General features: G+C 36.6%; 1 protein-coding gene across 2 annotated transcripts in view; it reads right to left on the bottom strand.

Annotated features, from left to right (window-relative positions):
- The window catches only part of ESR1 (estrogen receptor 1), a 1,085,149-nt gene that overhangs the window by 915,824 nt on the left and 143,256 nt on the right, over nt 1-26,069 (bottom strand). Inside the window, exon 2 of one of the 2 annotated variants that reach the window (XM_044088946.1) lies at nt 17,784-17,983. In XM_044088946.1, the coding sequence (XP_043944881.1) occupies nt 17,784-17,983 (200 nt within the window). Of the gene's footprint in view, nt 1-17,777; nt 17,984-26,069 lie in introns of both variants that reach the window. The other variant, XM_044088885.1, reaches the window with a different exon arrangement.

Below are 26,069 nucleotides of genomic sequence, written 5' to 3'. Positions count from 1 at the left end.
TTTTTAAGGCATTTGGGACATGCAATAGTAAAAATTTAGTTTACTTGGATAACTGTGAAAAATGTTTGTGTTTTTACATTGGAAAAACTGACTGTAAATTCAAGGAGAGAATTGCATCCCACTTATCTGATATAAGAAGGGGGGGTAGAGACAAATGCACTTAGTAAGTATATTTTACATTGTGGAAATAAACATACATTTAAATTTAGGATACTGCAGAGAGTTTGCAAAAACAAGAGGGGGGGGGGCATTGTGAATGCCACAGAGAGAGCAGAATACAAATGGATAAACTTTTTTAGATCTGATGTCTATCCAGGGCTTACTAAAACTAATAGTATTAAACCCATTTTGAAATTAAGACAAGCATATGTTAGCTAGAGTATTACAGTTGTCCTGTGGAGCTTTTTAGGCAGTAATGAAATTCATTAATTTGACCATTGTTTTTAACAAAGTTTTTTAGTGAACTAGGCTTAGTCAACTATATTAATTATGTAAATTGTATAATTATATAATGTGTTTATGAGATATGTTATGTGATTGGCTGGTGTTCTATATTTATTCTGTGGTTTTAATGTACTGATTATTTCTTGAAAAAGAGTTTCAACTTGAAAGCTTGAAGTAATAAACCTTGTTTTACATGGATGGTAGTGTTGTGCCTTTTTGTTACTGGTATATTCAAGTTGTTATGAATCTTAGGTAACCCATATATTGCAGTGATTACAGGATTTGAGATGTATAAATAATTATATAATTCAGAAGTAATAGATCTGTAAGTACATCATACAAAAAAGACTTAACTCTATAAATAATATCATTTTTTAACATTTACAGCAATCCTTATAAAGGTTATATTATCATTCAATAGATTGTACATCCATTGAGTATATTGATCCACATCCATAATAGCAGTTTTATTGCCCTTTTTGGCATGTTTTTTTAATAATATCTTCCATTTGTATTAACCTATGCAACACCTGTCTTTCATCACAACTCACGTTATAATATCTCATTTTACCATTGCTTTTGCATAGAACCATAGAGATCATTCTCACACATATTGTAGAAGGCCTGTACCATTGGCGAATGTACAGGTACAAAAGTGCTACTCCATTTCAGTATATTAGGAGCAGCAGAAAAAGTACCATTTTTATATAACTTCTTTAAGTCCAAATTACGGGTAAGAAGTCTCAAGTCAGATAATGCATCGCTAATTTTTCCCTCAGCAGAGGGAATTAAAGACAATCCCTTATCTAACAAAAACAATTCCTCTTTATTAAACAACTGACTAGAGAGGTTGACTACTGCAGTCCCAATAGGATTTATTTCTTGAATGCCTTGCTCCGAGTAGTAGGTCCTACTTGTATTTGAGTTGTTGATCCCATCTGAGGTCTCTGTGGTAGTTCTTTCTCTATTGCAGACATAGATTGTTGATGTACCCTCCTTGTTCTGCTCTGGCCTTGTACTGATGGTTTTATCTGTGGGGGAGTTCCAGCGGAAACTTTGTATCTAAACAAATTAGCATCTCTCTGCTGCTGGTCATTATCCCTCACGGAAAGTGGAGGAGTCACATCTGTGTTTATTATATTCCTCACTGGGAGCAACAAAATTGTCCAAATCAATAGCTGCTTCCCCAACCTTTAGTGGAAACTGGCTTACGTTAGATGTCACAACCGAATTGTCAGTAGATTGTTCAGTAGAAACCGGAATGTTGGCTAACGGTTGTATTGTATCACTAGCAGTTGGTGGGCACCCATCAGTATGACGTCACTCCTGCTTAAGCCAATGGAAAACATTCCCAAGCTTAAAGTTATTTAAATCTCATAATAGCTTCTTTTTCCTTGATGGAAATGAGCCTTAGCTCAAAATTCTTAAGTTTTTCAAGCATATTATTAAATTCCATGGAGACTAAATTAAAAGTAGATGAATTCACAATCTGGTACTCCAATGCTTCTATCTCAGTCGATAATTCTCTATGTTGAGAAAGAAGTTGATCATAAGTTTCATATAGTCTAAACTTAATTTAAGGTTCAATTCTTGCCAGTTTTTTAACAAGGCAAGGTATTTATTCCCATATGTGGGAATTTTAGTTACTCTCAGGTCTTTCAGTGCTATAACCATCTGTAAGTAAGTAAGAAAGGTGCTTAAAGTTCTCAGTTCTATTCTCCAAATTTCGAATCAAATTCAAAAGTTCAGTCTTTTGTATACTATTTCCAATGGCATTTGCATCCCCATACATATCCACATCTTCGGTATTATTAAACAAACTAAGCAATGGATTGTTGCTTACCACTAGAAACTGTTGAAGAGCTTGCACAGAGCACCTGGGCTGAGAGCTCATAATCCTGGCTAAACCAGCTGAACAGCCAATAAATGGGGAGGGAATTATGTTGTCAAATTATCAAAACAGGCAGCCAACAACAGATGTACTGGGTTTCAGAACAGAACTACAACAGGGTAGTTGGGAGAGAAAAAATATTAGGTCCTTAGCTCTGAGCTGACTGGCCTGGAAATGGTTTAAAATGCAAAGACAAGATCTGAACTCGCCTGACATAGTAAATTGACTAGGGCAAATTGAGAAGGACAATTGCACTGAGTGTAAGGTGTTGGGGGGAGAGATCAGCTGATCCCATTCTCTAAAGCAATACCTGCTTTTAAAAGCCTGTATTGCATTTAAAGTCAAACTTGAGCACTATAGCACTGTCTGTGTGGCCTAAACTGTAGCAATTGCTTGTTACATTGTAGCAAGCAGTTTGCTACAGTATAAAAGTAAAAAAAAAAAGTTTGTTTTTTAACTAAAATCTGAGTGCTGTGGAGCTCAGAGCTGGCAGGGTATAAACTGTAACAACTGTTTTCTACATTTGTAGCAAGCAGTTTGCTACAAGAAGGAAATTTTGACTAAAACATGAGTGCCATAGGACTTCGTACAGGCAAGGTATAAAGTACAGCAAGCAGTTGCTATACTTTAGACCACACAGGGAGTGCTACAGTGCTCATGTTTGACTGCAAATGCAATGGAGGGTCAGGGCATTGAAAAAGGATCTGAATGACTGGGCAGGAGGAGGGTGTGTTTTATTTATTTATTTATTTATTTTTATTTTTAATTACCTATATAGGCTTAAAGACCGCAGTGAAAGCAGATACAGACTGTTAAATTTAATTTAAAAATTAGATCAATAAATGAAAACACTTATCTTTCTTTCTGTATGTAATGGAAGTGTTACAGTGCAACAGTAATATAAACGATCACAGCAAACAGCAACTTGGAATTCTTAGATACTTAGCTCTGGACTGACTGGCTTGGGACTGCCTTAATGTAAAGGTAAGTCCTGAACTAGCCTGACATACACTCAAGACATAAGAAGGAAACTAGGGTTTAATATCAACAGTTACATCATTTAAATAGCAAGGAAACTAGGGTTTAATATCAACAGTTACACAATTTAAATAGCAAAAGGTGCAGCAATGTACTGGAATTATTAATATAAGGTTAAAGGCCTTAGGTAAAGCAAATACAGACTGTTAAAAGTAATTTAAAAATCAGGTCAAGAAATTAAGACACTTCTCTTTCTTTCTATGTGTAATTCATACATAACTCAAACCCATAATGCTGCATGCTAGACCTCTATAATCCTGGTGAAGTCAGCATTGCTTTGAGTTAAACCACTTCCTTCCTCCTATGATGTGTAAGCTGGCATCAGATTCTCAACCTGACCCTCACCAGGTTCCTCCAGCTTCCTGTGCCAATAATCAAAAATAGTTAATATGTAGCATAGTCATCAGAGCCAGGCAAAAACACAACATAGTATGCCACAAAAATATAATAAAAAAGGACAGTTAGCTTGGCCTACAATAGATGCAGGAATATATCAAGAACAATATATGTTTGATTTAAACAACATTAAAATTAAGAAAAATAGGAAGTTGCCACAGTGCCATGGTTCTAAGGAAATACAATTATGTGATCAGAAACAGGACATGAGAATGAGGGACATTACAGAGCTAATGAATTAAAAGGTTAATGATTGCCTTTAGGTATCAGACACAAGTTATGAAAATGTCAAGGAAAGATAGAGTGCAAGCTTGAGTGATGAGTTACAATATTTAATGGTAAAACTCATGCAAGTCATTTCATGACCTAATTTCATTTCTTTGATTAATCGTTAATTACATAGTATAAACAATTCACTTATAATATGTTTCAGACATTTGAAGGTCCTACAGAATACGAAGCTAAATTTCACATAGGTGACCCTCTGTGAGTACTGGTCAGCATATGACAACGCTAAATTGTTCAAGTCTTCATAACCTGTTAGGTTAGTCCCAAACTGCATCTGTTTGGAAATATGGATTGCAAGCTTGTGATAGTCTCTCAGCTGTTGGCTTCTTTCAAATCTACTACAATCCTACTAAGAGGAGGCATTATAAAGACATATAGGATCCATTGATAGATGCCTCAAATCCAGCTAACACTTCAGCCAAGAGCTGAGACAGAAACAGCCTTGTAACACCCAATGTTCAGATTACCCTTATTGGTACACAACACTTAAAGAGGTGCTCACTATATACATTAAACCCCTCCCCTTAAGATACCAGCTCCTTATGAAGAAGACAAAATTGACTGTATTATATTATGCTACACTAGGAATGTCACATAAAATACAATTCACATTTTGAATCATGGTGCTAATTTCTGATTAAATGCCTTGCTTATTTGAAAAATACAGTTATGCAAAACAGCTGTAGTTATTGTGCATAAAAGTAGCATAATCTTTTCACTTTATAGCCATCTTTGTAGATATTCAAAATCTCAATACTTTATAGTCATTGTTGATAGAAGTTATAGCTGATAAAGAAGACATGTTAGGTAAGGATGTGGCAGGAAGGGAACAGTGGGAACTTCAGGGCAATTAGTAACTGTTATATACTTAAATTAACCCTTGGTGTAGACTCTCCATAGCAAGTAAGCTACCTGGTAGTTCACTTCAGCAAGCTGAAAGCAGTTCTGCTTTGTGCAGATATTTTGTAGCTACCAATAATTTGTCTCACTCTATAGGATCTTATGTTATCAGTTGTTTTCATTATCATCAATCATCTTTTTTTCCTATTTTTCTACATGAAACAAAGGATTTGTCTAGACAAAATCACTTTAGCTAGCAGATCTAGGAGTCTCTCTCTCTGATACCATCCCCTGTGGGAGGAATAAAGGTGCCTTGTTGAAGTTTCACATAGTTTATTCAGTTAAGTAGGTAGATGAATGAGTGTTCAAGAACACTTAGTGCAATTAGAAAGAAAATGTACACATTTTCTTTTCATCTGTTCAAGAACACTTATCTGTCTGCCTACTTAACTGACTAAAGTACTTGAAACTTCAACAAGGCATCTTTATTCTGTTTTCCTTAACTCATATTTAGCCTTTAAATTCATTAGATTTACAAAATTCATTAATTGTTTGGTTGAAGATGTGATTCTCAGATTTCTATCTGCAGTAGAATCTTTGTCTGATAAAATACAATTAAAATCACCAGCCATTATGACTTCACCTTTCATGTAATAGGCTATAGTGTCTAAGTAAGTTTTTGCATCACCTGGAATCCAATAAGAGTTCACCAATATATATAGTTTTCTGTTCCACTCAATTATAACAATGCTTAACATACCATTTTTATCAACATAGATATCTTTTTTTAGACATTACTGGTGAGTTCTTCCATAAAATAAGGGTGCCTCTTAGCTCAAAAGCCAGATCCTGCTAAAACCAAATAATTATTTAATGAAAGTTTATTTACATCTTTATTAAGTAAACGTGTTTCTTGTCACAATACTATTTGAGCTTTATGTAATTGCAAGTATTTGAACAGACTCCTCCTCTTTATTGGATTATTTAATCCATTAATATTAATAGATATGCATTTAAAATCAGACATTTATATAAGAGAGAAAGAAACGTATAATAAAATCACATTTAGATACAGAACTTATTGCATACTTTATATATAACAATATTAAATGTTCAGCTATGGACAAAACTTTTCAAACAAATAAAAAATTGCCTAATGATATAACTCTAAAACATTCTACCATGGAATAACGTATTCCTAGTTTGTTGAAAAAGACAGAAAAACACCTCTCAAGCTCTCCATTAGACTAACAATGCTTAGTTCATACTTCTGATTCATATTAATGTACCTCATATTTTTAGTATGCATCACCTTAAAAAAGTCCATCAGTAAGTTATTATGAATAAGAAGAGTTAAACAGGTATTCAGAATCATTATTATAAGTTAACCAAACTGAATATCTCTACAACCATCTTTCCTTCTGCCTCACATTATCCCCTGGTCTACTACAGGGAGAAAGTTAGTTGTCATTTTCATATTTATTAATTTATAGGTCAAATGATTTTATATTTTTCTATTCTATTTACTATGTGTAAAGTTGTTTATAGGATCATAAGTTTGTACCAAGCTAACTGCCCTTGTGGGACAATCCAAGGACAGCTGATTACCCCATGTGAGAATCAAACCCTGCACCTTGTGCCTATAAGATGAACACCTTAACCAAGCTGCTAACCTCCCACCCATGTAAGACCTATTTATATTCTTTAACTATATAGATATTTACTTATTCTGATTTCTCTATTTCTGTTTGTACACTGTCTTGTACTATTACTAGATTTCTAGATTTCATATTTTAGCTATAATTCTAGTGTAGATCATGACATAATAGAACATTTATATTTGCCCTAATATATTTGATATTCTTTAATCTAGTACTGCTGTTAGAATCAGTCCCATTATTTCCTTAAATGTTGTGTCTAATAATATCTGAACAAACATCAGAAAAATCTTCCATTTTAACATTAAGCTTTCCATAATAAATTGTTCTGAGATATTACGTTTTGTTATAATTAAAAACAGACAATAACGGAGAAACAATTATCAGAAGTGTCATTCTATAGGCTTGTATATAAGCTATCCCTTTGGTATACTGCAAGCATTCAGAACTATTTTATAACTGACAGTGGTTTAAAATGTAATTCACTGTCTTTTGCTTATTGTCTAACTTGTATTCATTGACATCTAAGCATATGATTCAAAATATTTTGGTTATTTACTTTTAGAGAGGAAGAAGTAATCTGGACAGGTCTTAGAATTTTCAGAGCTCCCTCAGCATCACAAAACTGCTCATGAATCTAATTAAGCTGCTTCAAGCTGGTCCTCATCCAAATAAACAGTTTATCAGCTGCAATTCACACAAAAAGATTCACAAATGAATCCAACCCACCTCTACATTGTACATCAATCCCTCAAACCCTTCCAAACCACTAAAAACAACAGACTATTTCAAAGTATGGTAACCACTAAAAAGCTGTTGCAGTTAAAGAAATAACATTTAATGATTTAGTAAGCACTATTTGCATGAGATGGTTAATATAAAGCAGACTGTCATTTTTTAAGGGAGACATATCATATAAATTTGCATTAAAAGAATGCCAGTTATGCATAAACCAGGTTTAACTTGTAAAAGTGTGAGTGTTACTTTAATTATTTGATAACATTCCAATAATAACTTTTATATATGTAAGAAACTATATTTTTTATACTTTGCTTATAACATAGCATAACTTTTCTGGGTGCTATTGCATGTCAAGTGTATTATCAGTATCAAGCATTCAGAACTATGTAATAACTGACAGTGGTTTAAAATGCAATTCCCTGTCTTTTACTTATTACCTGACTTGTATTCATTGACATCTTAGTATATGATTCAAAATATTATGATTATTTACTTTTCGATAGGAAAAAGTAACCTGACCCACGAAATACATTGATTTTCATTTGCCCTTCAGTTTTTTACTGTTTTTGTCTTTTATTGTCCAACCATCTCTTGTTGCATTTCTCTTCAAAGAAGTTGATAGATTCCATTCCATTTCTTCTTTCTAAAATTGTATTTTTCTGTATAAAGTCCATTGCATCTTCCAAGATGTTAAAAATGTTATTTCCTTCAGGAAGGTGAATCCTTATTTTTGCTAGAAACAAGATTTGTGCTTGAATATTGTTTTTCTTTAAGCTTTTAACAACTGCTACATGTGATTTTCCCTTTGACATCACTAATGTTGAATAGTCATTGTCAAATCCTATAGTATTTCTTTAATTTTAACAGGATAATTAGTCACTGCAGCTTTTAAGACTAAATCCTTAACTTGGCTTTAGAAAACGCTTATGATCACTGACCTAGTCAAAGAGCTTTTTTTTAAGATGAGTTATAAAGTGATCTATGTGCCCTTTCAATGCCAGAGGGAAAAGCTTCAGGCAGGTCCAATGTTTTAGGCAGCCAGGTATTAAGGAATTGAATAATACTGTCTTCTTTTTCAGAAATCCAGTAAATCCTAATGTTGTTCCTTCTAGATTTGTTCTCTAAGTCTTCTACTTTTTTCTGGAATAAGTTGGTTTGTTTCAGAAGAAATTCAGCGTTATTCTCATTTTCAAGTAACCTTCCATCAAAATATACTCGAGATTTGTGATGAATGTTGTTTAAGTGATTCACTCAGCACTTCAACAAGTTTTTACATCCCTTTTTAGAATTATCCATTTTTGCTTTCTAATTTATCAATCTTTATAGATAACTCACTGATGTTACTTAGTATAGCCTGTATGTCTTTTGTTCACAGTACTGTCCAGGAGACTGGGCTTAGAGTGGCTTATTCTGAGACAATTAGTTCTTTCTAGTTTTCTTGACAGGAAAAAGCAATTAAAAGAGGTTCAAACTTGTTATTTTTTGTAGTAAATCTTTCAGCAGATGTTCAACTATAAATCCGTCAAGTATTAAAATGTTCTATTTGAGTTTTTTAGTAAAAATCATTTCAGAGATGTTACAATGAAGCAAAGCTGAAGGATGATGCTGTTAACTGCTCACCATCTTGGCCACATCCCAAGTAGCATTGTTTCTTGGCACTGCTTTTGTGAAATACTTTGCAAAGCAGACAGTTTTTCTCCATCTGTTCAACTTGATGAGATATACCAGGCAAAAGCATTATATCATGTGCTCTCTCTGCTCCTAACTACATCCAGTTATCTTTCAGGTATTCTCTTTGGTGGATTTCAGTAAAATACTTTGTAAAAACAGAACTTTATCAAGGAGTGTGTAGTGCAATTAGAGAGAACATGTAAATATTTTCTTTTCATCTGGCCATCCTGTCAGTACCATATTTTTCAGCATTTTCAGTTCAATGTTCAGTTTATTGAATAAATTGAATAGATAACTGCATAAAATTATCAAGTCCACTGCCTATAAATATTAAATTAATTTTTAAAACTTCATATTATGGTTTGCTTTAGAGTTTTCAGAATCTATCAATCTATGAAGAAGCCTGATGTTTAAATTGATTTATTAGGATTCTCTATACCTTGTTAAGTCACAACCTGGTGAAGTGCTACCTACTAAAGTTTAACTTCATGATGTCAAACTCCCTGCCACTTTTGTGTATGTAATGGAAATAATATCAATTTTTCTCATGATTTTCTATTTTCTCCTCAGTAATGTGATTATAAAGTTAGGACATATATATACGTATATAAGTTCAGGAGGTGTTAGGGGGCTTGCCTGTCTGTAGGAAATGCTTTTTTTACAAAAAGGCTTACTTTGCTGAAGTGCATCTTTACTGTCATATGGCTTGAATAAGTTTCAACATTATATTGTATCACACCATAATTTTTCTGCTTGACAGACTTTTGCTTCATTTTAATTTTACACACATCTGGATACCCAGTAAGTCCCTACATGTAATGTTTGATAATTCTGTTGCTCTACACACATTTACAGCTTTTTCAAGACTTAATTAACATTCTTTCAATCAGGTGTTTGGAAAGGCTGGCCAAGTTGTCATAGAGGTTGCAGCTGAATTTCAGTGAAAATAAATGCAAAGTATGAAATGGGCCACATGAAGCCAGGCACAAAGTGCCAGCTAAGGGAGTTGACCTGAAGATGACTGAAGATGAAATGAGCCCAAAGTCATTATCACATCAGGACTGGTCTACCAGGAAAGCAGCATGGCATTAACAGTAGCAAACAGGAGAGTAGGTCTTGGCAGTATAATGTATCTCCCATTGTCAGTCACTGCTACAATGTTGGTGTTGGTACAACACTTCAGAGAATCATCAAAGTTGTGTAGTGCATTCTCCTACCACCCACTGATCCCCTTTATGATGTCTGTGCCTTAGGGCAATTTTATGGTATATTTCCTGGTGTTTTTCTTTTTGCATCCCCACCCCCAATTCCTGTAGTAATGTTTGTGCCATCATGGCACTTAAAGAATTCCCTGGTATCCTGTGATTGTCTCCCTCCCCCCATTCCCATAGCAACATTGGTGCCATCATGGTACATAAAATAAGCCCTGGTGCATCTCCCCACCCTTGCTATCCCTGAAGTAACATTGGTGCTGGTACAGCACTTTATATGTGTATACCTGGTGTCCAGTGTATCTCCCCACCAGTGATTCATGAGTTGTTGGTGGCGTCACTATGGCACTTTAACTGCAAGCCCTGGTGTCTAGTGGTACTCCCTACCACATTTGTGTTCTGCAGTTAAACACAGCTTTTTGGCCATGTTAACTACCACATCATGATGTGGAAGGCCATGCTGATGTACATGGCTGAACACTATTTTCAATCACTTGGCCATATAGCTGCCTCCATGGAGGCAGTTCTAGGGAAAGAAAGAGAGTACATGGCTAATTAACATCTGCGTCTCCCCCAAGAATGGCTCATTAGCATTCAGCACATCCACAGGCTAGCCGTTTGTGGTGTCTGGAAGTTGGAGGACCATGCAAACCCTGTTAAGATACTTGCTGAATCAAAGAAAGGTATGAAGATGTGTACACCTCCATGTACATGCCTCAATACCTTCATGAATTCCACCAAGTGTAAAGGGCATTATTTTTTCCTGATTGACAGAAAATGTTCATGCAGTAGTAGTTTTAGCTTCAGAGAAACCTAGCAGCACATGCATGTAGAAACAGATAGACAACCATAGTGGAATTGCTGTTGAACAGAGTGTTGTGCCCAACAATCTGTTTAATCCATTCACAAAAATTGAAAAACCTTCATTGCTGAGCCTGCAAATTAAGAAATCCACTTCTCATGCTTCCCAGAAATGTTTGTCATACTATGTGTTTGCTCCAAAATAGTCTTCAGGTTGGGAAATCTACATTTACAAAGATATATTTTTTTCACCTCTGAGATTACTCTGTTCTTTATAATCTAAAACAATTTTCCAGTTATCAAAAATAATTTTCTTGATATTTACAGCATCAGTAGAATATGAAAATATGAAATTATTAGAGTAACCACTGATGTTTTTATTTTGTACAGAAATCATATCATCTTTAGTATAAAGAGAGGTGAAACTGCAGTATTTTTATTGTCTAAGTTCTAGCTTGGCTGGAGTTTTCATTTAGTTTTTACTGATTGTTTTTTCAGTGTGACCTTCACACTCATTGTTTTAATTTGTTACTTGGGATATTTTGCAGTCACCCTAATGATAATGGACATCAGCTGGGTATAACAGACCTGTGTTTCTTATGCTTAGTGAAACACTCTGCTTGTGCTGTGCTGATGTGGTCATAACAAGGCCGAAATATGCATATCCACAGCTGGTGGGATTTGGCTTTATTGGCCTGAAATTGTCCATTAAAACGACGTAACAAGTCATGGGCATTCAGAATAGCTAATTAGCTGACACACCTGGTGTTCATAAGGGTAATTTGCATATATCCCATGTGCCTCTGATACAAGAGGTTTGAGAGGTCACTCATTGGAAGTTCCAGCTTGGCTGGAGTTTTCATTTAGTTTTTACTGTCTACTTCCTGAGATATTTTTGATACTTTATTAGCATTACCACACAGTAAAAACATATCTGTTAGATGTTCTAATTGTCTGTAAAAAGTGCAGTTAGCATAAGTTAACACAGATAATATCATAACTTGATATAGATAATATCATATCCTGACCTTTGCTGCTGCTCTGTTTTACACACATGGGATGCTGACTTTTAAAATACAATTATGAATTTCTACCTAATAGTTTATTTTAAATGCATGACATCAAACAACTTTATATTCAGTTTAAATTCACTGGACTTTAAGTTTAAGAAAGCACCTGTCAAATCACTACTTCTAGTTCATATAAAATAACGCCTACATTTGATAAATGAAGACATAGATTTTTTTCATTAAAATTGCACACATTGTTATTAATGCTGCAGTCTGCTGTAAAGAGGAGTACCCTTACCTCCTTTGAATGGATTTGCCTCTCATTCCTGGAGTTGCTGTGGTCTCTAAGAATATCTCCAGTGGACACTGATCATTAAGGTTCATTTATGGACCTTTTTGAAAGTTTTGTTACTCTCTATCACCCAGTCTTACAGAACATCTTAGTGTCTAACTGTGATTGCACTACAGAAACATTTTCTGAACTAAAGTGGGCTTCTTTATTGGCTTCTCTCTTATTGGTACTTGTATATGATGCTGTTTTTTTTATTTGGTAGTGTATAGACAATACCTGCTTTGTAATCTGTTTTATTTTTCAGGAGTTTTTTTATTCATTTTATTTATTCTTTTTTACATTAAATTCTTATCTCAATATTTTGATAATCTCCTCATTATATTTTGATGTTTGCTTCAGATGGTTATTAAGTCAATTATGTAATCCAGTCCTGACATCATTCAACTGTTTCTCATGATGGCTTACCAGGGTAGTCACTAACCCAAACCAGTACTATCAAAGAACCTTGTTAATTCCTGAAATGGATAATCCTCTACAAAAGTTTCATTAGGAATCTTGTTAAATCAGAGACCTTTTAGCGCTCTTTCTACTGCAATGCATTGTTCCAAAAAAGTCCCCCATGGCTGATTGTATTTAAAATATTTCTTTTCTAATTCTTTATATCAATCCATAATCAGTTTGCTTGTTCTGCTCTCATCTTGACAAAGCTTTAAAAACTAGTTTTCAGACTTTACTGTCAAATGTGGCACTCTGCTCATTCCTGATGTTTGCCGACATTAGTGAAATTCTACTCCTTCCTGATGCCTTTCAGTATTAGCAGCTGTAAACTTTAAGGAACCAAACATTAAGCCACGACAGCTTTAGAATGCTGTCCTAACACCTTATCGTATCTAACTGCAAAACACATTTCATATTAACTTTCACATGTGCCCATAATTTCCCTGGTGTTCTTATCATGTTGCTTTCAGTCTGTTTGAATATCATCTCTCTCTGAAAATAGGCTAGGCCTAGTGGGATCACCTTGGTCAATAAAAACAAATAAAAATTTCAAACAAAAAAGGCAACCAGCAGTATACTGGAATAATAATGACAATGTTTTAAGCCTATTCTTTCAAACTATTTGGGGAAAAATTAAAAGTAAGTTATGCTGTGTTTTGGTTGGGAGGTTGCTATAATGGTTAAGCTGTTTATCTTACAGACACAAGGTGCAGAGTTTGATTCTCACACAGGATGACTGACTAGGCTTAAAATGGCCCACAAGGTCAGGTAGCCTCGTACTAATATATAATAATAATAATTTGTGGATGCATGAAGGGGATATACCGCAAGGAAATAAGTATTTGTCAGAGATACAGGTTTATATTGGACCAAAAATTACTACCAGATATTAAAATGGATTTTCAGTTCCCTTAAGCATTTTCAAATTACAGCACTATGCTATAGTTCATATCATGCAAATTAATTTTAAATCATTGGTTCTTGCCTCATTCTTTATAATAAAGTATATTAGATTATGACTACAGTCCCTTCTACCAGGCCTTCCATCACATCTCTTTATGTTATCAGAATAATTATGACAGTACAGCAGTTTTACACATCATAGCCTAAGGACTAAGACGTTATCAAAAATCTGGATGCTTAGAGTATGTGGGATCATTGTCTGTGTGAGACTGCCATACACTTGAACATGGCATTTATCCTTTCCCTGTGTTGTGCAGGTATGGAGTTGCCATGGTTAAGCTTGCCACCCATACTAGTTGTACAAGGCTCCCTACAAAAATCTAAAATTTACTGAACATATACATTTATACATATGTACATATAGACAGAGAAATAGCTAGGCATATATATATATATATATATATATATATATATATATATATATATATATATATACACACACACACACACACACACACACATACACACACACACACACATATATGTGCAAACACAGATGCACATCCTTTAATTCAACTAGATACTCGATTCTGGCACCCTGATTTTATATAAGTATAGTTTAAACCTTAATAATAATAAAAAATTCCCTATGAATTTATAGTCTAACATCCACAGTATTTATTGCTCTTATAAACCGAGGCAACAACTTTTACTGCCTTCCAAAATGGCTTGTAAACTCCAGTATTAAATATAATGTCCAGCTATATAAATACATCCTACCTGAAACATCTAGTCCAGAAATAGTTCAAAGATGTTTCACCAAGAAATTGAATGAATGCTTTCTTCTGTTTTGTGAGTAATGAAGGATCTACTTACAAATGTTTATATTACATTCATACTGCCAAAAAAGCAAGCAGAGGTTTATGCTATATTTGGAGGTTGACTTGACTCTCTGTATTGTGCCTTCATGAATTTAACACCATTTTGATAACTTCTTTTATTAGAAATTCAGGATGATTATTCAACCTTGAGGTAAAAGAAAATCAAACATGTATTTGCTTTTTTAGTGTTTTCCTTGCTGCTGGTACTGATTTTAAAACTGCAGTTAGAGAAAGTACTTCTCTGGCTTTGTCTATAACTAATCACAATATTGGAAGGGATGCTTTGAAGCAGTGATTCAGTATTTTGGAACAAAGCCTCTATGATGGTTTGTAAGACTGTTTGCCCTTAATAATGAATCTGCAATGTTTCCAAAGTTATGAAGCTACATTGACCAAATGTAATATAAGCTCCTACCTTCAATGGCTCATGATATTTACCTAACTTTTCAGTGAATTAGTTTTTCTAGTAACACAGAACTGAAGCAGGAAAAATGTGAAATTCTGACATAAAAGCTCAGGAAAAAAACAATTTTGCAAAAGTCCTACAGAACTATTGTTAAGGAGAAAAAGTGTATAGTGACAGTAGTAAAGTTCTTGCACTGGGGACCCAGACATGGCATGCTGAAAATGTGAGCCTGAAACATTGAAACCTGATAAATTTACAGACATCAGATAGACTAAATGCAGACTAAAATACTGTTTTTACTTGAAATGTTTACACCAAACAACAAAATACTTTTAATTCACCCATACTCACTGCATGAAACATTACAATTTATTTCCATAATTTTATAATTTTACCCTTATAGCATCATATGATGGTGGCTATAAGTTCATCTTTTGGGGTAGATTTAGGAGATGCTTGCTGAGACAGCATTTCATACATAAAGTGATATATTGCAAATGTGGTCCAGCATATTGAAAAATGGCCATTTCTTGGGAATTTATCATAAGTGGATGGCACAGTCCAGCAGTGATTAGTGTTGATGCCTCACAAGTTTCAGTTTGTAGGTCTGCATCTTCAATAATATATCTTTTGTGTGGACTTGGCATTTCCTTTCTGCATCTGCCGGCCATTTAATGATTCTGCATTTCCTGTCTGCATCTGCCTGCCATTTTACCAGGTGGTCTGATTTTCTCCCACATCAAAAAGACATGTTCTTGGTGAATTGGATATCTTTTTAATTTCCCACCAGTGTGATTGTGGAATGTGAGCAAATAAGTATGTGTGTCCTGCTAACTGACATCTTGTCTACATTATGACCACTGCTTGCTCATTTGGACCTGGATCTGCCAAGACCTGAACAGGAAAACATGGGCATAAGAGAATGACTGAATGAATGACCGTTACACATAAATTAGAATGGTTACTATATGAATTCATCTTAAGTAATGTTGCAATTTATTTGAACTAATAATTATATAACTACACCTTAAGTGCATATTTTGTTTTTTTTTCATTGACTGCAGAGAACTGAAGAAAGGTTTCCATTCCAGTTAAGAAGTAGAAAGCGGTTTTACAATTCCAGATGGTAAGTGCTGGAAAAGGTGGGTGGGATATTCACAGTGAGAATGCCAGATTATTTTATAATAGATGATAATGAACAGTTTTGTTTTCATTAGGTTAAAAAAGGTACAAACATTGTTTGGGGTGAATCTGCATTTCATGAATGGGGATTTTTTTTGTTTCTTTCTCTTCGCATCATGCCTAAAATTACAGCTTGAGTGTCAAGTCAAGCTCTAAATATAAACTCCTGCTTGCTTTTCGGCTACCTACATCTAAAAGAAACAAAGAAATGTTTTTTTTGTTGTTTTATAAACTCACACTTGTGACAAAGGGATTGGAAAGCAACCAAGTCTAGAAAAAAAGGCTTAATGATAAAAGTAGTTGCTTATGTCTCTTGCATTCATTATATCCCACAACTCATCAAAGACCTATGTGCATTCAAATCTGGAAGGAAACAGAAGCTATATCACTGAAGAAGGGCAAAATGACTAGCAACAAAACATGCAACTATATAAGGGAGTCCTTACTGCTGTTTTGTCTTAGGTTATTTTCTCCAAATTTAGAAATGATACCAATTTATGCAACAATTGCTGTATTTTAATTCCATTCAAAATTCTTCATTTCTGTAGGTGTCTTCCAAGCTGACTTCTTAGTCTAAGTTGCAACAACTTTAAAGTACAAAAAGTTACTGGAGAGCACATACGCTAAGAGATCCTGACACTAGTAAGCACACTGCTTCCATATGCTGGTAGTAATCTGACACAAAATATGTTCATCATGGGATCATTTGGCATAATGCCTTCATGGGATCATTTGGTATAATGCCTTAATGGGATCATTTGGTATAACGCCTTCATGGGATCATTTGGTATAATGCCTTCATGGTATCATTTGGTATAAAGCACAGTACAATGCAACGGTATAGTGCTGCTTCATAATTCAGGCTTCATGTTCACCAATAAAACTAGAACAAAATGAGTAGATGGATGTCTTGGATTTGGTTATCATTATATATTTTTTTTATGTGAAACACACAACAAATATGAATGCACTGAGTGTAAGATTTGCTAAATGCTCCAATCCTGCCTCTTCCAGAGAAGTAGGTATCTTAAAGTAACAATATAGCAGAAGAGTGTAGGGAAGTACAGCTGTAGAATTTGAGGTGCAGAAAGGCAAAGTCTTCTGGCATAAAATTAAATAAAATTAAAAAAAAAATAACTTCTGCAGTTTACACTACAAATTAAAAAAAATAATAACTTCTGCAGTTTACGCTACTGACTAATTTTGTTGCTAGCTGGTCAGTTTTCATTTAGTTTCGTTCAGCGACTACTCACTTGATGAATCAAATCTCCATAAATTATAAAACTGAAAACTCTACAAACACCAAATATAACAACTAATACTTGTTTCAGAGTTAAATGGATGTTTATTGGCTGGGTAATGTAAAAATGTAAACCTGCTTTTTCTAACTTTTATACAAAGTTAAGTATTTATTTACAACAGACACACACATACACACAGGCTTGTGGACGCTTGTTTGGACACATAGACATGCACACACACACACATGCACACATATACACTCATGTGCAAAATACACAAAGAATTTGATACAAAAGGATCTGTCATGCTTAGCCACCATAGCAGAAAGAGACAAATGAGTCAGGTGCATTTGAATGATATGGACAGAAATGGTATTATATACACTGTTACCTTGTATGCTTCTTTTAAAAAAGGCCTTGCAGCCCTCACAAGACCAGACTCCGTAATGGTAGCCAGATGCATAATCATTGCATACTGCACAGTATCGAGTCTCCTTATTGGATTCAGTGGGTCCTGCTGGAGGTGTGCATTGTTCACTCATGCTGGAGAGACGATCTCTGGCTGCTTGTCGTCTGCTATCTACACTAGACCTGAAAGTAAATCAAATCACAGAATGTAAACATGCTGCAATTTATCTCATTTAAATATTAAGGTACAATGAACCTGATAAAAAACTATCTCTCCAAGTGTTTGCAAGACGTTTTAGTACATAGTGCACAAATTGTGTACATTAATAAGTACAGACAGAGTGAAGAACACATTGGCACAAAAAGTATCATTTAAATATTTTCTTGAAATTATGTTTTTAGACAAGTCTTAATCAGGGTTAAAGGAAAATTATGCCTTCCTTGTTAGAGATGTTTCATGTCCCTCCACCATTCCCCTTCTTCATTCCACTGCCCCCTCCCTTCACCACAGTACATACTATATAGTATACTTTATTATGTATGCTGTTTGTGATACTGTTCCGTTTGGAACTATGCAGCATTATTCTCTTACGCTACTCTTCCGTGACTAACTTCCATTTATTTGTATTATATCTGTTTTGCTACATCACACACACTCTGATATTTCTGTAGTTCGGGTACTTTATATTACTGAAGCCCTGGGCAGAGCATAAAAATAGTCACTTTTGGTCAGAAAGCTCTCCACCCTAGTTAACAAATGGAAATAAATAAATATATGCATGTAACCATGAAACAATTTAGACTAAGTCTTTTAATCTCACTGCAGCATTTAAAGTGGTTTATTATGTAAAGAAAGTACATCCATCTAAGGACTTAGCCAGCATACGGTAGTTGATAAAACACTATAAAAGCAAAACCAACTGAAAAAGTAGTCTATGATTTCTGAGTTAATTGTAAAACAAGAAAGTAGTTATAGGGCAATATCCACAATGGAAAATCAATCAACTGGGTATTACAATGAAAGAACAATATTGAAAACAAATGAATAACAGAACATCTAGGGAATACAAGACATTAAGTGCTTTGGTTTGAAGACAGATTTCTTGGTACCAGTATGTATTACATGTATGCCTATGAGGCCTGTGTACTGTGTGCAGCTGTCTCAAAAAGACAATCCATCCAATCCATCAACTAAATATCTGAAAAAAGGCTAATGTTAACACAATATGAATGAAAGGTCAAAATAGTCAAGATTCAGGACATTTTGGTTGTTATTTATAATGCCAAACATATAGATCTCAATTGTTGTCATTTATAATACCATAGCTTCCAGTTCTCAATGATTGTCATTTATAATACCATAACTTCCAGCTCTTAATGGTTGTTGTTTATAATATATAATACCATAACATCCATTTCTCAATGACTGTCCTTTATAATACCATAACATCCAGTTCCCAATGGTTGCCATTTATAATACCATAACATCCAGTTCTCAATAGTTGTCATTTATAATACCATAATATCCAGTTCTCAATGGTTATCATTTATAATACCATAACATCCAGTTGTCAATGGTTACCATTTATAATACCATAACTTCCAGTTTTCAGTGGATGCTTTTATTACGTATAGATACAAGATTTGACCATTACATCTGATTCTTCTGTCACAAGCCTCGGTCTGAACACTCATCTTTGTCTTTTTTTGTAATAAGACTACAACAAACATACAAATCTAACACATTTTACCCCATGATCACCATGTTGTTTTGTGATCTTGTGGACAGTCCTGTCCACTTCACATTCCTTCTGTTTTGTTTGTCACAGAACTCATGCACACCATTGTACTAGGAATGCTGAACAGGCCTGTCATCAGCATGCTCCTCTTATGTCCATGAAATAATGCCCCAAAACATCTTGTTATTCAGAATTCCCTAAATGTACAGAGCAAGTACATTAACAGTTTTTTTAATCAGGAGTATAATGAAAAGCACATTGCAAAAATGCTAATTTTACACTGTTATTTAAAAATGCTAGCATATTGCTTGAACTAAATTAAGAAATCTTTAATGCTGAGTCATAAAGAGTTACCCCCGGATTCACAAATCCTCCATGTAAGACTTAATAAGTCTTACTCGGAGGCTGCAGTTGAATGGTATGATGTCAGCGCGCCATGAATATGCATGAGGGCATGCTGACCCAACTGTAAGTCGTACACAGACCGTGTAAGAAAGCAGGGGGCATGTCCGACTGCCGAGCAGTCTAAACGTCCATGCCCCTGCAATTGTTTGAAAAGTAAAAGCAAATACACAAGAGTGAGTCCACTCAAATGTCCCTGCACCCAACACCACACTCCCTGATATTGTAAACCCCTATCACAGTTATAAAAAGCAAAACATTAAATTTATTTTTTTAAATTCCCAAAATAGCTGCTCGTATTTGCGTGTGTGTGCACGTGTGTGCCCATTGCTTAGCTAGAGTTAGCAATTCTGACATGGAAGAGCATAAGAAAGAATGTTTATGCAAAGCACACCAAATAGGAGTAGTGTAATGGTAGAGCGTTTGCACAAAAAAGAGGCATTCACTGTTCGAGTCACACCACTCCCCTTTGTATTTATTTTTAAATCAGTATATGAAATAATATCAGACAAATATGTGTAAATAGTACTAAAACACAGTGAAATGGCCAATGTATCAGTGAACAAAATAAATATTTTAAATGATCCTGATATATAATTGCCTGCAGTTAAGCAGCGCTTCACCCAGCACAATAGAGTTGCCCATAGTTTAATAACGGTTAACCCAGCACAATAGAGGTGCCCATAGTTTAATAACAGTTAACCCAGTGCAATAGAGGTGCCCATAGCGAAATAGTGCTTTAACCAGCACAATGTGTTTGCGCGGACATGCGCGCCATGCCAACCAGGGCACCAAGGAGCAACGTAGAGCAAAGTTGCTTAAATGCAGCCACACCCCCTAGCCTGTCTGGACAGTATGAAAATAAAATGAATGACAAGGTTCGAACCCAGGACTCTGTGCATCACAAGCAAAGTACAGAACCACTAAGCCATGACAACTTAGGGGAAACAGCCACTGTTACCATACATATACTTACTAATTGTAGTTTAACCATTACTAAGTAGGTCTGCAGTCAGCAGAGAATTTAAAAAAATGGCCAATCACAAAAAAGTGCGGGAAATGCGGCATATTTAAGCCCCATAGGCGGGAATACACACCATAACTGATTGTAGCTCACATCTGCAGTTAGAATGGCTGGTGTTGGAGAGGGAACAGGCTTCTGAGCACAACGTTGGGGCATAGAGGAGTCGAAATACATGGTTTGGCTCCTTGTCCACCGTCATGAGTCAAGATTCCTGCAGGGCCAGTTACAAGGGACGGAGTACAAGGCAGAGGTTTGGAACTGGTTAGCTCATGACCTCACCAGTGCCACAGGCGTTTCTCGGACTGGTGAGCAGGTCCATCACCACCATGGAGACCTGAAGAGATGGAAGCAGGACCACCTGAACCAATGGATACAGGAGGCCCATGAGATGCAGGATGCCCCACAGCTGAGTATGTAGCCATGGAATGCAGTATGTAAGAATTGATAATTGAGTATGTATAATGGATAGGTATGTCTCAATATCCCTTCATTTACTTTACAGCTGCAGGTGACCGTGCTGCGAATCAGCAAGCCTATGCTGATAGGCTGCTAAGGCTGCACCACCAGGCAGGTTAGTGATTATTCTGCATGTATTGTTATATAAAATATGGGAGAGAGCATGAAAGAAAGTGTTGTAGTCCAATAATACAGCCATAAAATTGCCTGAATAAGTCCTCTGCATGTACTGTCAGATAAAACATCAGAGAGGCAGAAAAAGAGTGTAGTAACCCATTAAGAAAGGTAACATATGTCTGGAATAATATCTCTGCAGGCACTGTCATATAAAATAAGTGAGTGAGCCTGAAAAAAGAGTGTCCTAACCTATTAATAAAGGTATAATATGTCTTGAACATGTCTGCCATATGCACCGTTAAAACAAATAAAGGAGTGAGCTTGTGGAAAAGTGTGTAATGCCATTAATAAAGGTCTAAAACCCGGAGTGTGTCTGTGTCACAGAGTTTGAAATATTGTTGTACCCTTGCATTATACAAATAGTACTGTTTGAAAAAGTGCTGGCAACCCAGAGTTGTGCAGTCCCATATAAAGTAGGTGATGGAAGTGCTAGTAGCTATGAAGCATATATACCATCTGCAACAGTCAGTTACTGGCTGGCATGCATAAGTAAATCTGGCACACGTGTAGCATGTTATTTTTTCCCCAGAAATGTAAGTGTGTGTCAAGAAATGCAGGGTTCTGTACAAATTGAAGTGAAAATGTCATGTGAAAACATCCCAGATATGTAGATAAAGAAATAGAAATGCAATCAAGAAATATGTAGCAGTAACATCTGCATCCTGGACAGTTAGTATGTCAGATATAGGTCAGGCATATATTGGACTAGCCAAACCCATTACACAACCTAATGTATGGTGGCAAGTGTAATAATACATGTAGGGGATATACACCTGCAGTCACTAGGAATGTAGTGTAGACTAAAAGTTAATTATAAGATGTTAACCAAGGTTTTTTTCTGCACCCTACTGTATGTGCATAAACCATGCAATTCCACACCTCAATGGGTATGTGTAATCTTAAATATTTGTTGGGACATATGTCCTATTGCTCTATAAATATTTGCATTCACGTTGATGCATGTGCCCTGTTTAAACACCACAATCATGGTGGCTTGTTGCTACCAAACATACCTGCATGCTGTTGGAATATCCACTGTGGTTCAATATATGCATGTGTTATGCTTGCTGTTCAGCTGTTGGAACCTTGGTGTGTTGGGTTAATGGGAATATTACTGCATGCTGTTACAACTAATCTGGAATGCTGTTGTTTATGTTGTAATTAAACACACCTAATCACAGAACGTATGGGAAGGCCGGTCCCAGCGGACCCACCTGTCCCTCCTCAGCTGGCGAGTGCACCTGGCACCAGCAGGTCCGGTGCCCAGCCCGGGCTCCCCTCCTCCATTGCTCCTGTGCCACTTTTGGGTGGAAGCACTGCAGGGATGGGGCTTGTCCCCCCTGTGCAAGTGTGAGTGGAGAAGGGCCACCTGTCACTCTTCGAAGGGTCCGGGTTGTGGTGCGTAGGGAAATCCAGTGTTCAGTCACTGATCCCCTGTGCCAGCTCGAGGTGAGAGTGACGCGTCTCACGGGTAAGCCTGCCTGTCCTACGCAGCCCCCAGCACAGCCACCCTCGGGGCTGTGAAGGTGCAGTGGTGACTGCCCATGGGTGGGGATCTCAGTTCCACTGTTACCATCTGTGGGCTCATGGGCGTGTGATTTCCAAACATCCGACCCCGTCAATTGTGTTCACCCATGCCATGTGTCATACACCGCCCCTGTATGCGTCTTGTCTGTCTTGTCTGTTTACCTCACCAACCTACCTCCCCAGACATACCTACTTCCTCTACCTCACTTCCCACTCTCACCTGAAAAAAAAAACAAAACAAAATGGGAAATCTGTACCAACAAAAAAATTACGCCCCATACATAGCTGCCCATTTTGCACACATGTCCATTGGACATGTAAACTGATAATTATAATTGGAAGTACAACATACTTTGTTGTCCCCACCCCTCTCTCAGGGGTGGAAGGTTTCAAATATCACTCCAAATTTATTGCATATGCACAGCTGTTGCTGGTAAAGAAATGGGCAGCTATGTACCTTCCCTACACCCGTCCTGCACATCCCAAGCTTGTTTACCTACTGTCTGTCCCTCTTTATGCCCCCTTTTTCACCACTTTCCTGTCTCCCCATTTTCTTTTCTTTCAAAGAAATTAGTGTGGGGGTTAGTGGGAGTAAACGATTTCAAGCAGTAGTAAGCAGGTTTAAGCAAGTGTGCGCATATGTGCGCTTAGCTAAGCATCGCTAAGTGTCACGCAAACCCACGAAAACCCACTTACAACTGCTTAAAAGTGCCTTAGTCACTCTATGGCAGGGCCCTTGTTCTGCTGAGCAGCAAAAAAAAAAAAAACTCTGCCAGTCTAGAATCCCAGACCATTGACAGAATAGACTGCATGAATTACCACTAAGCCACAGCAGATATACAAATAACTTGGTTCTGAAATAAATATATCATGCATTACAATGAGGGAATGTAAATGGAAATTAGGAATGGTATAACACAAATCCTGTTCTGTGGGTCTTTACCATCAGTTATTGTGGAATTGCATGACATGACTGTGCAAGGAGAACCAACCATCCCAGCAGGGAATAATGTTACAGTAGCACCTTACAAACACCACACAGTATCAGACCAGGATAAATACTTGCCACAGGAATATAGTGCAATAACCACATTTGTATGGCAGTTAATTGTGTAAGTCAGAAATAAAGTACATAATCCCATGTATCCTGTGTTAGCATTTGGAGGGGTGAGTACATGTCTACAATGAGAAGTGTGTACTGGAAGCAGCAACATTCAGGTTTGAGTACAATATGCATATAACTGGCTACAACCCTAGCTTCAGATAAGAGACATATACCAAGCTTCAGACTGACACAATGGTGTCCAGAGCAAACAAGCATGGGCCCACCTTGGAAAGCTAAAAGGGCTACGCCTACTTAACCTAGCATTTTATAGCAGTGGACTGCAATCATAGTGAGTTATGCAATCACCACACAGCAGGCTGCATGCAATTACTGAATGGTGGGCAGCAATTGGTGCAGAGGCTGTCACACGCACAAGTGCAGATACCTAGAAAAGCAGGCTGTACCTGCAGTCCACACATGCAATTCTATCATTGCAGGTGCTGGGAGATAGAGAGAGAGACAGAGAGAGGGACACGGACACAGACAGAGACAGAGACACAACAGAGAGAGAAACTTAGACATAAACTGAAATAGAGGGGGAAAACCCAAAACAAACAACCAAAAAAAAATAATAATAATAACCTACAAAACCGTAACACAAGGAGCAGGGAAATACAAAGGTAAGGTATGTAACTCACATATATGTGCTGGCATGTAGTAGATGTACTGAAGAGTACTCTACACACTGCAAATCATCCATGTGTGGCAGCAGTACGTATCTATCTGTATCTGCACATGTGCATAGGGCAAAGGACATACTGCAACTGTTAGTGAAGGGTGGATAGATATCTGTCATTGAAGGTTGATATGTGCGTATATCTATGTAGATCGTAGTGTTTGGCCTAGAAAACAGCATGCAGTGCTGATATATGTCATGTGGTGGTTAAATGCTGTGGGACTGATTTGTCAGATCTGCTGTGTTACAGCCAGTGAGGCCTGCTAATGCTACATGGGCTGAGGACACCCACATGCATTCTGCACAACACTGTGCAATATAATCACATAACTATACATCCCTCAACTGTCGCATAAGTGATATCCCCACCATGAAAGGTGGACTGTACATGTGCCTATATGTACATCCATGTGTACAGCAATGGATGTGTACATGTATGTGTATAGATATGCATATATATATATATAATAGGTCTACCTGACAACGTCGAAAGCTTAGAATGCCGACAATGAGAACACCGATGCCAGAAGATCGAAAACTGAGAAGACCGATGGATGAAAACCCCGACGCTGAGAACACCGACATGGGAAAAGGCTGTGTAAGTATGCGGTAGTGATGGATGTTAGGGTGCGAGTAAGGTAAGTGTGCAATATTGACGGTCTCTAGGGATAGGGGTGGGTTAAGTGAGTTAGGGTTAGGGTGCGGGTTAGGTAAGTGTGCGATAGTGATAGTCTTTGGGTTAGGGGCGGGTTAAGTGAGTTAGGGTTAGGGTTAGGTGAGTGTGCGATAGTGACAGTCTTTGGGTTAGGGGTGGGTTAAGTGAGTTAGGGTTAGGGCGTGGGTTAGGTAAGTGTGCGATAGTGATAGTCTTTGGGTTAGGCGTGGGTTAAGTGAGTTAGGGTTAGGGCGCGGGTTAGGTGAGTGTGCGATAGTGACGAACCTTAGGGTTAGGGTTTGGGTTAAGGTTGTAGATAGTTGTGTATGTGAGGTTTAGTGTGGGTTTGTAAGGATTTTGGTGTGCTTGTGTTGTGTGTGTGCTTTATGGACAGGGGATTTGTTTTGTTTGTTGATTGTCGGGATTATGGTGTGTCGGGCATGTGAGGTTTCGTGTTTGTGAATTGTCGGTTATGTGGTGTCGGTGATTTCATTGTTGGTGTTGTGGT

Source organism: Protopterus annectens, chromosome 1.part0 (assembly GCF_019279795.1).
Source record: "Protopterus annectens isolate FY-2018-M chromosome 1.part0, PAN1.0, whole genome shotgun sequence".
Classification (NCBI taxonomy): domain Eukaryota; kingdom Metazoa; phylum Chordata; order Ceratodontiformes; family Protopteridae; genus Protopterus; species Protopterus annectens.
The sequence above is the reverse complement of the archived record's forward strand: the minus strand, read 5'-3'. Positions and strand labels throughout refer to the sequence as shown.